This window comes from Gastrolobium bilobum, unplaced genomic scaffold, assembly GCF_033153095.1.
Source record: "Gastrolobium bilobum isolate Gb01-03AN ecotype WA unplaced genomic scaffold, APGP_CSIRO_Gbil_v1 utg74505, whole genome shotgun sequence".
NCBI lineage: Eukaryota > Viridiplantae > Streptophyta > Magnoliopsida > Fabales > Fabaceae > Gastrolobium > Gastrolobium bilobum.
Window position 1 is genome coordinate 41,984 of NW_026898812.1, and position 18,618 is coordinate 60,601.

The window sequence follows — 18,618 nt, forward strand, 5'->3', positions numbered from 1 at the left end:
GTTAGAAGGTAAAAGAGAGACAATATGTTATCAAAAAAAAAAAAAAGAGAGAGACAATATTGATTAAAATTATGAAAAGAGAAATCAGGGGGAAAATTAATATTATTGATAGGGTAATTAATTTGTACATAAATAAGGCTCTTATATAAAAGAGCAAGATAAGATTCTAGAATAACCATATATCAAAATTTCCTAAATAATATTTCTAATTCTAATATGGGCCAAGTCAACTATTATGGGGAAGAACCATGGCAGCTTGACCTTGCAGAGGCAATGCACTTTGCAGCCGCTGCAATTAGGGATGTAAATGGGCTATACCGACCTACAGAGGCCTACGACCTAGCATATATTAGGCGAGCTTGGCTTATTACAAATAGTCAAATAGAAGATACTTAGGCTTTTAAAAAAAAACCTATTTAGAAAGGAAGCCATATGCTTTTTTGTACATGTCGAGCCTATAAGCCTACAGGTCGGCCTATATCATATTATTTATTTTATATAAAAAAATAAAATTAATTTTTAATAATTTTGAATAATAAAGTAATATTACTTTAGTTATTTTTTTAATTATTAAATGTTTAATATGCTTAAACAGGCTAACCGACGAAGGTCAATGTTTTTATTTTTTAAATATATGTTAGGCCAGATATGTAATTTGGGCCTATGCAAACTAACAGGCCAGGCCATGCATAAGTTTTTTTTTACACAGGCCTGACCTATTTAAGCCAAAGTCTAGCCTAGCCTTTTATACCTCTAACTGCAATGCTGATAGTGGCTATTGTGCACGGGAAGATGAGAGGGGAGTATTCCCAGTAAGGCATTTTGGTGTCTGAGTAGACAAAGGGGAGGGGAGAACACCCCAACATAAGACATTTTGGTGTCCTACATTGGGATGTTTTGTAGGTAGAGCAGGGGTGTCAGTGCTATCATAGCATAACAGATGCTGAGGTGATGTAGCTGGGGTCATATGGGCCATTGTCATTGGGCTAGTAATATTGGACTGACTGATTGGCTGGCCAGAACAAATACATAGTCAAAATCCAACAAAAATTCCCTCAATTATCAATGTTCAAAATTTGACTTCCTAAGTCAGGAGTGGATATCCTATTGCCCGTACCTGCGAAAAATAAGCCACTAAAGGATAAGACAACAGTCTCAGTAAATCTTGAGAAATAGAAGTGTAACTTCCAACACTGACAACCATAATGAAATAGTTTTATAAGTTTTATTTTTTTTCATGTACAAAATTTGCCTATAACAAGAAAACGGTCCAATCATGACATCATATTTATACATCATAGCTTCAGTTACATATAATGGCATGTACTCAATTTCATACTTGGATTTTTGTTACCTTCAACACTTCGAGCAAACACTACGTAAACTATATCACATTAGCACCCATGATAGTAAGCTTCAACCTACACATATCTTTTTTTTTTTTTGGTTAAGAAAAAGAGCTAAATGCCCTAAATAAGTTAAGAAAAGGAAATATGACGAATTCGAATCACAGACAAGAGATCCGCCAAAAATAGACCACTGCGACCCGGAGGTACAAGAGAAAAACATTTAAATGGCTCTTTGTTATGATTATGCAACATATAATTAGCCAGCCAATCTGCGTAGCAGTTACCTTTCCTGTAAGTATGAGTAAATTTGACCTGCCAATCATTTGATACCCAAGATCGAATGCGAGACACAATATGTGTCTTTTGAGTAGTGTTACCGATTCCGATAAGCATCGTGATCACCGGCACAGAGTCCCTTTCAACAATACCTTCTTGAATCCTTTCTTGCATGCATACTCTAGTTCCTTAAGAATTCCCCATAGTTCAACTATGTAAGCATATGCGGCACAGATGGCCTAACCACTGCCCATTCGAACCTCTACACAGTCCCCCACATGCTGCTACACCCGGTGTTTCTTTGTCCATTCCATCTGTGTTTAGTTTTACCCCACCCTAGTCGGGTGGGTACCATTTAATGTGGAGTGGAACTTTCAAGGCTAGACCCTTTTGATTAAGATTAGCATGAATAGCAGCTTGAAACTCCAAGATCAACTTTTGTGCATGATGCACCATCTGGCTCATCGTGTACGTCTCTCCTCTATGGATTGTATTATTCCTTGCATTCCACATTTGCCAACAAAGTAATAGGAAACATATGTTCCACTGGGCTCCCTCCCAACTGTCAGTACACATACCTCTTTGATAGTATGCAAGCCTACATTGGTTCTTTTATAATATACTAGTTGTAAATTATTTAAGAAAACTCTCTTGAAAATGATCAAGCACTTGGCATTTCAAAAATATTTCTCATATCGTACAGATATGTAAGAAAGAAATTTGACAAAAATCTTTAATATTTACCTAGTGTTGAGCACAATCCAAGCAGAATTTGTCTTTTAAAATAATTCCAAAATAACCTATAACAATCCCAAATTAGAGCCAATTCTTGTAAGACCTTGAAGCATTACCAAACTAATTGTCCCATTTCATTACAATAATTCTTTTTTTTTATATTTTTTAGAAAACATATCTTTTAAAATCTTGTTTACTTTTTTCTTGAAGGATATATTATATTTGGTATTGTAAAAAAATTAATAATTTTGTAAAATCAATTTGAAATATAGTAAAAATAACCTAAGAAAATATATTTTTAGTTGCAATGATGCACCCTTTTTAAGAGAGCGCATTACAAAAGCTACCCTACAACATTACCCAACTATTTGGCCCAAGATGGGGTTAGTTTTCCCACGTGCATAATTCGCCTTCATTTTTTATTTCATTTTTTTAGTTTTTAAAAATATTCTAGGATAGCATGGAGTGATAGGTTCACCTGTCTCACAAGTGGCATCTCCAAGGCTTGAACATGTAATTTGCTCGCTACCCCAAACTGCCTGTGAATTTGTTCTTTTATGAAAAATATGTAAGGTTTTTTTTTGTTTTGTTTTGCCCAAACCATTACTTCTTTGAAGTGAATTGGCTTCTCTCGATATCTCCACAAGCTCCGACTCTTTGAGCGGGCTATGAGACTAATTCGGAATGTATGTTTGATGGGACACAAATTTGTTCCCATTTAAGCTCATTTTGATGGTAAAAATCCATCTGTTCCGCCAGCTGGTAACCAATTTTTGTTGTAAATGTACGTTCCCAGATCCCGAGAAGAAAAGTACCAGAAAAGAACGGATGGTGATATAATCAGCTGATAATGCAAGAAAAGGGAAACAATTTAACTTATGTGTACACCTGCTCCATTAACCTCTCCTCTGACTCTTTTGAAGGAAACATTAAAAAGAAACTTCTAAAAGCAGAAAAGAGTACAACAATCAAGCAGGATGAAACGTGTACAGTAGAGAATGAAGAGTGTTCATTGATTTAGAGAAAAAGAAGGCATGTGGGTTTCGGAATAAAAAGGCAAAACTAAACCCTAAGCCATCTAATCAAGCAACTTGCTTCACCTGTCAGAGCACCAGTTCACCGCCTCTCCATTCAATCAAGGAACAGCTGAAGAAGAATTACAAGATTGCAATCCACTACCTCAACCTATAAATAGGAGAACCCCACACAAAGAAAGCATCGAATTTCTTAAGAAGAGATCATCTAGTCATAGTTTAAGTTTCTGTATTTTAACTTGTATAGATTTAGCAATAGCTAAGTGACAACAACTCTTTCCCCATTCCTTTTTCATCATTTGAGACTACTCACGAGCAATATCCATATTTCTCTATTTTATTTCTCTGTATTCTAAACTTGTTGTTTATTAATATACGTTTGTTATTTCTCTTTTCTTCTGCTCGTTATTCTCAACCTGAATCTCGGGTCTATGGGATTTCAGATTGAAATAACTATGTTTGTGTTTTCAGCCATGGACTAAGTTATTTTGGAATGGAAAAACTGTGAAATTCTTAAAGAACTATGTTCAAAACTCTTGCACTGAACCTTTTGTATTTCTGTGATTCAAGTAATCTTAACTCTTTGGGTATCAATGGAAATTGAACACAAACTGAGAAAGGAACTTCCTTAAGGAAGGGATTTCAGACAGCTTAATCATAGGAAGAATGTAAGATTGTGGAAACAATCTTACTGGTTGCCTTAGGAATAAGGAACCACCTCGTTCCCTGAAGGTTCTGAACTTAGTAACCGTTGGAGTCAAAGGAGCCATAGAAATATGGAAAGTCGTGAGCCATTTAGTCTATGAGCTGAGGAATCAGAGTTGGCAATCAAAAGACCTGAACAAATTCAGAAAGGTTAAGTCTTTAGTTGAGAGCATAGCTATTTAAGAATGGAACAGAGGATCCGTTTCTTGTGTTAAAAATTGTTTTTGTTAATAATTCATCTTGTTGTCTATTAATTATTGTTATCTTTAACTTTCAGCATTTAATGTATTGTGACCACATAACCAAACCTCCAATGATTTTTTCGTTCCTCCTGAAATCAGGAAGGATTTAATATATAACGACGCGAGAAGTTGTTTAGAGTCAATCTGAACCTACCACCTTAAGGGAACGTCCTTAAGGCACTAGGGAATGAAAGGCCAAACAGTTCAATACTGTATTTTCTTTTATTTCAAATTCTTTTCATATTAGTTCAAAGTATTATTTAGAGTTACTATCCTCATGAGAACGATAATTTGAGTACTTATAATCTCATTTATTACTTGATGCGTGCACTTGCGCGACTGAGTTAATATCTTGGGAACGAATGTGTTTTCTCTTGATAGATTAAGCAAGGAACGTCCTTAAGAACATCAGCACCCAACATATGTGATAATATTTAAATCCCTCCAAAAAGTGGTATGTGATAATCGAACCGAAACTTTTTCCTTTTAACCTACTTAGCTTTCTTGTTACCCACTCAATTACCACAATTCGGTAAATATGTAAAGTTTTAAACATTTGAATTAGACTTAAAAATATAAGTAAACTCATTATGCGGTTCTACCCAGTTTTTATGGGCCAAGACCAAAACACTCACATCTTATATGGGCCAACCTTAGCCCACCACATATGGTTACGGCCAGTCTATTATTATATTTTTATAAGAATTAGCCGCACTCCTAGAACGAGCCCACTATTTTTTTAAATTTGAAATATTTCCAACACATTAATGTAAAACTAAATATGAAATAAATCTCCCTCAAGTACGTTTTAGTCTTTTGGATAGAGAATGAAAAAAGGAAATTATGGCAGGCATCATGAAATGAAAATAAAAATAAACAAAATAATATAGATACTTCTCTGTAACTCTGCAATATCCTCACCAATTCCGATAGATAAACGTGTGAAACTTAGGCTTCAGATTCTCACCATCGTCATTTGCTTGAATCAAGAGGAAAAGAATTATCTCATAGTCTACAGGACATGATTGCTCATGATCTCTTTATCTATGTGATATAATTAGTCTCTCAAACATTCATGTGCAATATATCTTATCATAGAAACTCATTCAATTACAACCAAACACATGGATCAACTAATGATGAGCTGTTTCAATTTAATCAATAGTTTAGAATTCGAATCCTGAATATACAATTACGTTAAAATTTGAAAGGGAGAGATTTGCTGCCCATGTAATCCATATTTTGATCTAGACATCAAGAAGCAAGCAAAGGTTTAAAGAGCTATATCACTGCCTTCATTGCAGAAGATTCACTGAGTGACCTGAATGCGTTAAATGCTGGAGTTTCATTTGTTCTTAAAAATCTAACATCAGTAGCATTAGTAAGTATCTTGATCAATCCAATGTCCAAAGTAGTAACAGCGAGAATATTTCCTTCCTTATTGTATATCAAGCTGGGAAGGCCTTGAATTGATTCATGCAATCGTATAAGGGATGTTTTATAAAGTGTACTTATATTCCAGAAGACTAAAAATAGAATGTGACTACCTTGTAGGGCTTTGCCTCTGAAGCTCAACTTAGGAAAGAGTCAGGCGATGAACTCCACCTACTTTCATGGAGTTTTTCAAGCAACTGAAAATTGTAACATCAATTAAAAAAACAAAATAATAAAACTTTTGAAAATGTGGCTTGTGACCCTAACATTAATCGTCCAATTATAAACCTGTTAGAAAAAAGAATTGCTCAAGAATTTGATGTCAAAATAACATTCTTAAAAACCAACGCGATTAGTACTAATATCATGAAATGCTTCTTCCAACTGTGAGAAGTGGGAACATGAACCAAAATTGCTAAGAGAGATATTGTCTAAAATGAAGTGCTTACCTAAGAAATACGCCAATAGGTAATTAAATTCACGAGACTGCTGCAGCAATTAAGGTCTAGCAGTACAAGTTCTTAAGTAATGAATTGATTTGAGAAAATAAAATTAGCAGCGATTTTGTTATAAGGTTGCCTTTCTGATTTTGCACCACATGCCAGTGCTCAGGTTTGAAATTCGCTGAAATTCTCCTTCTATCATCTTTCTTTCCTTTTTCTTTTCTTTTTTTAATATGGTCCGTGATATTAAGGTTGGAAGCTATGACATCATGTAAACTATCCAAATCCCTCGTTGTTAGACAAATTCTAGTGACTTTTTTTTTTCTTTTCTTATAAATCATCCTCCTCATTTAATATACCCAAATATTCAAGCCTATTTTTTGTATTTTAGGAGTACATATTTCTCGCCCATAACTAGAAAAATATGGGATCTGAATGAAAATAAATATAAAATTAAAAATAGTGTAAAAATATTATTTTTTACTATATTTGATAAAAAGAAATACCGAATACTCTTACTCCAGAAACACCAAAAATACTTTCTAAACATACATATTGAGTTTGACGCACCCCAACACATTGCATCTTGAGGTGTCTGATCACTTTTAGTTACATTTATTAACTGATTAGTTTAAACCAAATGACAAATAATCATAGTTTCGATAATTTCATTCTTTACTCCACTAGTACATTAATTCAGTTTGATAAGACCACATAGGTGGTATATCTGTGTTTTTAGCACTCGAGACCATTTGTTAAATTGAAACATATAACCCCTTATCAATTGATGAACTAGAGATTAGTAGTTCAATTGGAATAACCCTTTACTAGAGTTGATACACGTGCAGGCAAGGGATAATATATTCGACAATGAGAAGCAGAGAATTTCACAAAACTTGCAAACAACGTGAACGGTAGTTCTAACGTGGTAGTAGCTTGGGGACTTAACTGCAGACGGTGACATCTAACAGTCTATACCACATAGTCGTTTGGGTCGTGCCGTGATTTATCTGGTGCATGGCTAAAACTTTTTCTTTTTAAAAAATAAAATAATAATAATTATATTTGTGCCTAAATTCGAAAAGGTGGATGCCATTGCTGGTGCTTAATTTGTCATCATCAATTATTTGAACAAAAAGGCATCCTTTATGCTTTATTCTACAACACATAATCCACCACGATTTTAACGCCCACACTGTTACTTCTTTTACATATAAACAACCAAAACCTGTTGTTAAATTCATTTTTCCCTCACACAACACAACACAACACACATTAAATTGAATGTGTTTTTCCAAAATGGCTTCTCCACACTTTTTCTATCTACTCTGTTTCCTCTCCATCATCACCTTCACTTCATCCACATCAGACACCATTGTCGTTCCTCTTTCTCCATTATTCACCAAACACCCTTCCTCAGATCCATTTCACACCCTCAAACTCATTGCCTCTGCTTCTCTTAACAGAGCCCACCACCTTAAGCACCACAAATCTCACCTCAATTCTTCTTCTTCTTTCGTCAAGACACAAGTTCATCCAAAAAGCTACGGTGGATACTCAATTAACCTCAATTTCGGAACACCACCACAAACCTTCCCTTTCGTTTTGGACACGGGAAGTAGCCTCGTGTGGCTACCATGCTCCTCTCATTATCTATGTTCCAAATGTAACACGTTCCCAACCAAAATCCCCACCTTCATTCCAAAAAACTCTTCATCTTCCAAGTTCATAGGTTGTAAGAACCCAAAATGCACTTGGCTTTTCGGCCCCAATGTTCAATCTCACTGTCAAGACTCACAAACTTGCCCTGCTTACACAATCCAATACGGGCTTGGCTCCACCTCCGGATTCTTACTCTCGGAAAATCTCAACTTTCCGGGAAAAATCGTCCCTGATTTTCTTGTCGGGTGCTCCATCATGTCCATTTACCAACCCGCCGGAATCGCCGGGTTTGGCCGTGGACCAGAGTCGGTGCCGTCGCAGATGGGCCTCAAGAGATTCTCTTACTGCTTGGTGTCTCACCGTTTCGACGACTCGCCGGAGAGTAGCGACCTCGTCTTAAACGGCGGCAAAACCAACGGTGTCAGTTACACGCCGTTTCAGAAAAACCCGTCGTCGGAAAACCCTGCGTTCAGCACGTACTACTACCTGACCCTAAGAAAAATCCTCGTCGGAGAAAAGCGCGTGAGGATTCCGAGCAGGTCTCTGAAGCCGGATTCCGTCAACGGTAACGGTGGGTCCATCGTTGACTCTGGCTCCACCTTCACGTTCATGGAGAGACCCGTTTTCGATTTGGTGGCACAAGAGTTTGAGAAGCAGGTGAATTACACGCGAGCAAGGCACGTTGAGGAGCAATCTGGGTTGAGTCCCTGTTTTAATGTCCACGGAATGGAAACGGCGTCGTTTCCCGAACTAACGTTTCAATTCAGAGGCGGCGCCAAGATGACGCTGCCACAGACGAATTATTTCTCGTTGCTTGGGAAATCCGACGTGGCATGTTTGACGATTGTCACTGATGACGTGGTAGGTTCGGCTTTTGCAGTTGGACCTGCCATCATCTTGGGGAATTATCAGCAACAAAATTATTACGTAGAGTATGACTTGGAAAACCAGAAGTTTGGATTTCGGAGTCAGAATTGTAAATAGTAAATCCACGGCTACTAATTACTATTGTCAAGAAGTTTGTACTTTGTACAACGTTGGAAGGTTGGATTTTTAATTTGTTCTTTTTTTACCAAAGTATTTGCAGCTTTTATGTAAAAACAGGGTGTTCGTAATAAAAATTTAAATAACTGTCATTAGTTCATAAAAATATTAGAGTAAATTGGCATATTTTTACTTGATATCCCCACCTTTATAATTGTTTATAAAAGAGTTACCCCTAAAGAGTGAACTTAAAATGCTTTAATTGACGTAATTGAATATACATATATATATATATATATATATATATATATATATATTCTTATTTTATGTTATTTTTAATGTATAAAGGAATAAAGCTGAGAGATTTATATTTTTATATGATGAGCTAGCTCAATTTCTTAAATGTAATATTTATATTTTTATATCATTGAATAAATTTAATTAAATACGAATTTTTTGATACAATATAATATGAATTTATCAACCTAAAATAGTATTATTATGATTATGCATATAAAATTTAAAATATATTGAACATTCACTAGCATTTAATATAATACTATTTTAAGAAAAAATATACATTAAAAAACATTTTAATGAAATATTATTTGTGCTTCATGAAGACTTTAAATTTTATGAATTGAGTTGATAAAATATAAAGAGCGTTAGTGTGAGGTAATTTTCGTTTTGGGGGAGATGATGTACCCTAGATGATCTTTTAATAAAAAGATAAGGCTAAGATTTCTCAAACATGGCAATGTCATGCTCCATCCAAATCCTCGATTTAATGGTTTCATCTATTATTTGCACATGATCCCTGTAGTGCTTTATTTATTTTCTTCTCATACAAGTAAGTAAGTAAGCATAATTATATAGATTTTATTTTTCTTATGTCACATAAAATAAATCTTCTCTCCTACTCTCACAACAAATGGTAGACCCACTTTATTTTTTTAAAAAGAAAAAGAAAAAGAAAAAAATAGAGCACGAAAATCGAAGTGAGGGTAGAAGGTAAAATTTTTCTTATGTGACGTGACATAAGAGAAATAAAACCCTATTTATATACATATATTCCTTAAAATCTCTTACTTAGTTCTTCCTTTTTGATGTGTTAAAGAATCAGGCTGCTTTCCAAAAGGGATCAATTCCTTTCATGTTCTTTCGGAAAGTTCATTTCAAGGACGGGGAGGTAAAGTATTGGGTTATCTTTATTCTTTGTTCCCTTTAGCATTATTTCCCTTTTAGTTTGTCTTCTAGCACTCAAAGAACCAGCCCAACTTATCAATTTGTCAAATTTATGCCAAAAGCAATATCATTTTAATTTGTGCATGATGATCAGTTGGATTTATGCTCTTTTACTAAAAATTATTTAATCTCAATGTATGAGAAAAATTCAAAAAATTTAGAGTCCAAAAAACTTAGGGCTAGGATTATAATTTAAAAAATTATATTAATTAATTAATTATTAATTACAATATAAATAACAATCGTTGATTTTCGTGTGTGTGCGCGCCCAAAAAATTTAAAGCCCAAGAAACTTAGGGCTAGTATTATAGTTTAATAAATGATACTAATTAATTATATTACCAATAACAATCGTTGATTTTTATGTGTGTGCGCGCGTTTGTGTGTGTATGTGTCCACACAGTTTTCCTTCCCTTTGAGAATATTCTGAAAGATACCACCATCCTCCAGAGGCTATCTTGGAGACATGTTCGTGCATCTTCAACAAGGAGGATTGTTCGTGCAGTGATGCAAAAGGGGCCGGATTGTAAAGGAGATTTGTTTGCATTGTGATGTGGAGGAGACCAGATTGTGAAGGAGAAGTTTCGTGGCAGCAGGGGCACGAAGCCCCACACCTAAACAAGAGAGGTTTCTCACAGTTTTGTACTTCAAAAGATATAACCTTTTATGGTTGTGAGACAATGATGATTCATAAACATATAAATGTATTAGGTCCTAAATTACTTCTGCTTATTCAATTTTTCTTACATCAACAACAAATTGAAATGTAAATCAAGTTGCAATCGGCCCCATGATCAACAGTGTTTGTGTTTTCATTAGTTTGTAGTAGTGATGTCATTTAATTTTGAAAATGTTACTTGAAACCTCAAAAAGTAGTATAAATTTTGCATTAGTTTTTTTGGTTTTTGTTTGTGTTTTTTTATATTATCCATCGATTAATCGATTGTACGATTAATCTGATTCAATTCAGGTAGGATCACATGGGCGGCAAAACTCTCACTATCAAGTTTTAACACATTGTGTTTCCAGGGACTCGAATTCTAAATTATTGATTAAGTTGGAATAACTCCTTACCGTTTTTTTTTTTTTGAACATTTTGCATCAGTTTATGATAATTAGTAAAAAAAATTTATTCGTTAATAATATATTATTATTATTTAAAAAATTGTTGTTATATTTGAAAATTTATTAATTAATAATACTTTGAAAAATTATCAATTCTTTCAACATTGTAAAATACTAGTTATATATATCGTCTGAGAAATACAAAGAACAAGATATTTGATTTTGTATAGAATTACGAAAAATATTTTTATCTCTCTCCAACGTGACTGTTGTAAGTATTCGAAATTCCTTCCCAAGCTTTGAACGTTTATTAGGATATATGTAATTGACAGGGAATAGGAGGATTCCGTTTCTCTATATCACTGAGCAATATGAGTATTAAACCGGTACGTACGGATTCATATATATAGCAGATGATATCCATAATATTTCATAATTATTTTGAGAAATTGTTATTAAAAATATATAGAACATATAAATTCTGCCGAATTTCTATCTACTTCCTGTATTTGAGGTAACTTTTCTTTAATCAAATTTTTACTTAATATTTACGGGATATCTTCTATGGCGTTTTTTGCTCATCGCTATGTGGGATACTGGGATCATTGAAGTTGGCCCAAAGAGTCAGCTGAGCCCGCACCTCTATATTTCCGAGATTGTCATTCTGACGCAAACAATCAATAGTGGTACTTGAATTGGTGATAAAGAAATTGTGGAAGTGAAAAAGAAAGAGTTTCGATAGAGTTGTTAACATGAGCTCCAACTCTTAGACTAGTCCTACAATCTCAATTTTCAGCTTCATTTTTTTTTTCAACCCACATGTTGTAGAGTTATTTTTGACTCTAGCCCCAATTATCTTAATTTCTTTTGTGTTAGGGTGGGGTTAACCACCGTAAAGAACTTTGGGACGGTGAGAGTGCTCAAGACCTTATAAACTCCACATTAGTTGCTCATACAATCAATGTGGGACTATATATCTCAACACGCCCTCTCACACGAGAGCCCATTGTGCTTGAAGAGGGGACAATGCAACAGGCCCAACCTACCTGTGCTAAGAAACGCCACAAGAGAAAGTGGGGGGCGGCGAGGCTCTGATACCATGTAAAGAACTTAGATATGTAATAACCCTAAATTATGTAACCACATTCATTAATGAGTCTTGTGTGGACCAAATTAATTAATGATAGTTATATGTGAATAATCCAAGTTAAGTATGGTTAAATGATCCTAAGCCCAACCCACTAAGAACATAGGTAGCCAATGGAACATGATCTAAAAGCCCAAAAAACTTAATGGGTTGAACCCACACCAACTAATGGCCCAAACTCATGACTCTTGAAGTTGTATGATCTTAGACTAAGCCCACATCAAACTTAAACATAAGTAGCCCAACTTAGTGTGATCCAAACTCGAAGAGACTCCTTGGGCCGAACCCACCATGCAAAGGAATAAGACTTGGTCCATTCACTAATTTCAATGGAAATCTAACACCAAAAGAGCAAAGTGGGCCGAACCCATTACATAGTGTGGTCTTGGCCCAAAATGCAAAGCAATCTCAACCCATTTTGAAGCCAACACTGTGGACCCCCTTTAGTGGTGTAACAAAGCCCAAGTCCATGAACATGTGATGAATGATGTGGCATTTGATGAGTGGTTGCCACTACATGCAACCAATGAGGGAAAAATTGAATGAAACTTGGCCATTCCCAAGTGCAAGCCGTCGGCCATGATAGAAGAAAGGAGACATAAATTGCCTTTCCCACTCCCTAGGCGACGCATCAAATGTTCATAAACCCAAGGCTTCCTTCATTCATGATTAAAAAGTAGATTCACTTTTCCCCTTCCCCCTAGGCAAAATTATCATCATGAAAAGAGCATGGCTTGTCTTACACACTTTACATTGAGTATTGCACACTCAAGGTTACCTCATCCAACCTCCATGCATTGGGAAGAACGCTATGACACCCTTTTCTCCTAGGGTTTCGGTCAAGTAAGGATCAAAGGCAAAAGCCTTACACACTAACCAATATTTCCTTATGAGTGATTAAAGCTTGAACCTTGTTTCTCTCTACCCTAAGCGTGACATGCAAGAATTTCTCTTCCCCATGCGCACCACTTCCCAAAAGATCCAGGGAATAGATGGCTTGTATGACACCTTGAGTATCCCCCACACCCTACACTCTTTTCACCCCCCCCCCCCCACCGCCCATGCGCATGACAACCTTGAACAATGTGAGAAGACTTGCCTATCCCACACTCAACCTAGGATCTAGCCCATCCTCTCCTAGGCATGATGATTAGGGGGACTTGAATAAAAATGGATGACCATAGGCCTTTCTCCCATCCTAGTCGTACACATCCAAGGAACTAAGGAAAAAGGTCACACTCCCTCACTCTCCTTAGCTTAACAAGGAACCAAAGAAAAAAAAAGGATACCCTCCTTCCTTCATCAAGGCTTCGGCCTTCTCAAGAACAAGAACCAAAAAGAAACAAACCTCTCTCTATCCCACCTAAGGCTTCGGCCATTGGCACATCTAGAGCATAGGAGCATCAAAAAATAACTTCAAGCCTCCTTCATTGTCTATAGAGGAACACGTGGAAGGTGGACACTTAGAAGATCAAGAGTGAAATATTTGGTGGAAGAATCACTCCATTAAACATCATCCTTGAGGTAAGGTCTCTTAGACTCTATGTTCAAGTTATGGACCTCCATCCCTCTTATTTTTTTGTTTTATGAGGGCTTAAAGGAATACAAAATCTTCATCCTGTCATTCGAATTCTCGAGAACCTAAAAAGAAAAGAAAACCTTGTTAAAGTTGGACTTACATGTTAACGGAATTATATGTGGACTAGTGGGATTGTTAGAGTGCTATGCATGAGTCCACGTTGTTAGAATCATCTTCTAAGTAATAATATCCTAAATGGCTGAACCTAAATGTGATGTATGGACCAAGTGAGTTTTAGAACCACCTATTAAGTCTTATTATTTGATTAGGCCGAACCAAGGGTGCGAAGGAAAACCAGAGGATTGGGAATACCTACGTGGCCGAACTTGACCTCTTGTGAAGTGAAAAGACGAGACAATAATGTAAGTGATTTATCGTTGTAGAAGTAGTTTCCCTATGGTTGCCACCCTTTTATGTAAAGTGTTGGTTTGACTGCAATCTGTTATTGTAGATACAAGGTATGTTTTGATGATAACAAAGTGGCAACAACAAAAAGAGAAGAGCTTTGATCAAGAGCAAAAAGCATCAACCAATGTGGATATTGAAGATGTATGATGTAGCCACACAAGAAGAGTGATGTCATATCAAAGTGGCAAGATCATTGGATAAAGAGAAACAAAGAATAATTAGAAAAAATTTGAATATTGAAGAATCAAAGTGATGATGTGGCTGCCACGATGATACTATTGATGATTCCACGTCAGCATAGTTTTGATGATAACAAACAAGTCAAAGAAGATTGGTTGAAGGTGAAGCAACATCCAAAAGAAATCAAATCAAGAAACATGCAAGCCAAGCATCAAGTCAAGTCCAAGATCTCAATGGTATATTTATCTAGGACTTAGGAAAATGTGTAAAGGTGTATAGTATTATAGCATTGCATAAGCTCAAGTCATACACATCATCAAATGCATAAATGAATCTTTAACTAACAAGTCAAACATGCATCTAAAGGTTTTTCAAATGACTTAAGCAAAAAAAAAAAGAGAGAATCATGGCATTATAACAGTTACATATTCATGGCCTTATACATCCGTTAAGAAAAGTCAAATCAAGTGGTTTAAATCGTTCAAAATTGGTTTGGAAAGAGTACTTACATAAAATATATTTTTCTAGTTAATTTCCATAACCAATCATATGCTTTACAAGTCATAGAAACCATATTGAAAGAAAGCAATTTTCGAAAATGTGTAAAAAGGTCACTGCCATGAAATATCTGGATATCTGACCAAGAATATCCGGATATCACATATCCGAATACGTGCGCGATGAATATCCGGATATCTAGTGTTTAAACGGCTATAAACGGCTATAATCACATATCCGGATATGTGTTCGATAAATATCCGGATATCTACTGTTTTAAACGGCTATAAACAGCTAGTTTTCAAATTGGGTGCCTGTATAAACCCCCCTAACATCTCAAATACACACAATTCGGTCATTGATCATTTACCAAGTCTTTATCACTCAGTCTAGCTTGCTTTTGCTCACATATTACTCATTTTGATCATTGCATAGACTTGAGCTTATCTTTGTTGTTAGGCTATACACCTACTAGTTCTTCAATTTGTAATATCTGTACTTTGAGAGTACATATCCACTCTTTATCACCTTCATCTTACTTCTTGAATCAAAAGGAGAGTGAACCCTTGTGTTGGTCTGCCAAGAGACAGAAGTCTTGGAAAGGGGAGTGAACCCTTGTTAGTCTGCCAAGAGACAAAAGTCTTGGAAAGGGGAGTGAACCCTTATTAGTCTACCAAGAGACAGAAGTCTTGGGAATTTGTAAAGGTTTGTCAAGCACCCGTGAAGCTTGACCGTTAGTGAAAGATTTGATCGAGCGACTTCAGTCTGGACGTAGGTCACAGTTGTAGTGACCGAACCAGGATATATCAAGTTTGCAAATCTCTCTATCCCTTATCTTTTGCATAAGCATTGATTAATTATTTGAGCATATTTAAATTCATATCTCATCAAATATTTACCTGGTCTATTTTTCTGTTATTTACTCATTACACGCTGTAAATTATTTAAATTAAATAAATTAGCTTTTCATATGTCAAAGTGTACTTGAAATGATTATTTAGAAACTAGAAGGGGGCTTTTGCGAAAATTTTTGTAATACTCAATTCACCCCCCCTCTTGAGTATGGAAGCCACATTCTTAACAAGTGGTATCAGAGCTTAGTGCTCTATTAGAGGTTTAACCACCTAGAGTTAAAGATCCTTGTTGGGGCTTCCAATATAATTTAATTTTAAATCAAACAAAAAAAATGCAAGGCTTTCAATGTGATAAACCATCATTCTTTGATGGTGAGGATTTTGAATATTGGGTAAAAAGAATGGAAGTTTTTATTCAATCAATTCATCTTTATATGTGGCATGTTGTAGATAAAGGTTTTTCTTTGAAAATAGAAGAATGCATGAATGATTTCAATAAAAGATGTTTTGTCTTCAATCTTGAGGCTATGCAAATGCTTAGAAAAAGTGTATATGATAATGCATATGCTAAGATTAAACATTGCATGAATGCTAAAGATATATGGGATACTCTTATTACTATCTATCTTGTCAATGATGATTGTGTGCATAAAGATGCATATAGAGAGCAAGAAGAGCAAAATTCATTGGAAGAAGAAAAAGATGATGAATGCACTCAAGAAGAGATTGAAAGTGATCAAAGAAGCTCAAAACCTCTTTGTGACAATGATGACATTCAAGTTGAGGTAAGTAATATAAACCTTGATTATAGTCCTAAACATGATGATTTACAATATACATATGGTGAGGTGAATGATGACTTGTTGAATTCACAAAAGAAAATTTTGGCTTACTTGCAAAATATCTCTCTCATTGAAAATGAAATTGAATCTTTGAAAAATGTATATCAGTCTCAAGAAGAGAGATTATATTTGGTTTGTGAATCCTCAACCACTTTAGAAAATTGCATTGATGTTAAAACTCATGTTGAAGAGTCACCTTCCAAACTTTCTATAGTAAATATTCCTACTTGCTCATATTCCATGTTTGAAAATGAAAATAATAGTGATACTTTTATCCAAGGAAAACCTATAAATGATTATGGAAATAATAGTATGGATAGTGATAATAGCAAGAAAGCCAAAAACATGAAAGTTGAGCTTAAAAAGAACAAGTTATCTTGCAAACACATTGTATGTAATTATTGTGGTAAAGTAGGACATATTTCTCATTTGTGCTATCATAGAAAAAATACTTGTATGAGAAATAAATCGGTTTGGGTTGTCAAAAATTCTATGAATGTTATTCCTAACCCTCAAGGACCCAAGATGAAATGGGTACCAAAAAGTCCTCCTAGCTTTTCCAATGTGCAGAAAATTATTCAAAATGATGGACTAAAAGGTCAAGAGAAAAAGAAATCATCAAGAAAAATGCTTCCTAGGCCTAATGATGGAATTATCAATCAAAGAAGTAACGGAACTTCAGTCAAAGCTTCTCACATGCACAAGATGGAACCCAAAAGGTTCAAAATCCAAAAAGAAAAGCAATGGATAAGAAAAAGTCTCCACTTGATTACAAAGGCCAAGGTATCAAATATCTTTACCTCTTATGCTTATTCACATGTGAATCCAATGAATATGAGGTATATATCCTTTAGGCCTTAGGTAATGGATAAAATCATATGTGCTTGGTTTGAATGTTGAAAATTATGAATGGCACGTGATTATATCTATAGTTGTTCACTTATATGTTGCTTTCTGACATAGCTGAATTATTTTACGCATATCTTGAGTTACAAAAATTATTTTTAAGTGAAATCAGCGGTCATTGAAAGATATCTTGATAAAATTTAGTTTTGGAAATTTTCATATTTTTTTAGTCAAGTATAATGCTCCCATAAATCTCGTGAACATGGTTGTTCTGTCATAAACTCTGTTCTTGACTAGTTTACTTAAAATGAGCATAACTTGAGCTATACAAATTCTTTGAGCATGAAATCAGTGGCATTACAAAGATAGCTCAATCAAGTTTAATACTGAAAATATTTAGAATTTTTGGATGTGTACATTATTCCAGTAAATTCGTGATTGTGACTGTTTTGTTAAATACTCTATTTCTAATGCAGTGAATTTAACTGGTCATATCGTGAGCTATAAAACTCCGATTGATATAATCTATATCTTGTTAGAAAGCTTGAGATGTGTACTATAACATATCCAAATTTCAGAAATTTTTGAAGTACTGATGAATTCCTAGTTTTAACTACACGATTACGGGTTTATAAAAAGGAAATTGTGGAAATGTTATTAACTTTGTGCTTAATGCTAAATTAATTATTTAACTTACTATGCTTAGTTTATGTGTGATATTATTGATCTTTATGAGAGAATAATGAATTGATGATCAATGACTAACTCCTATGGATCCAAAAGCGGATACCAAAAGTACTTTGAATTACAGGATTATAACTACCTCAAGAATGTATTCAAATGAAATACGTTTATTCAACTTGAGACTTAGAAAGCCTGAAAGTATCCAACATATAAGAATGGATACAAGCATGATAAAGTACAAGGATATTCATGATAATATCAAGGAGCCATATTCTAAATTGAAAGAGTTCAAATTCGGTTACTTCTCTCCCTGTGTGTGCTCTAAATGTTATATACATGATAATCAGGGAATTCTTTGAGATTTAGTTGCTATGCTTACATATTCTATTGATTGTGTTATTCTAGC

The 18,618-nt window shown here is 34.9% G+C and overlaps 1 protein-coding gene across 1 annotated transcript; it reads left to right on the forward strand.

Annotated features, from left to right (window-relative positions):
* The first annotated feature begins 7,490 nt into the window (after positions 1–7,490).
* Positions 7,491–8,864, forward strand: LOC133284340 (probable aspartyl protease At4g16563). Its single transcript, XM_061481340.1, has one exon. The coding sequence runs from the start codon at positions 7,503–7,505 to the stop codon at positions 8,862–8,864; it is 1,362 nt and encodes a 453-aa protein (XP_061337324.1). The 5' UTR covers positions 7,491–7,502.
* Positions 8,865–18,618: the final 9,754 nt, after the last annotated feature.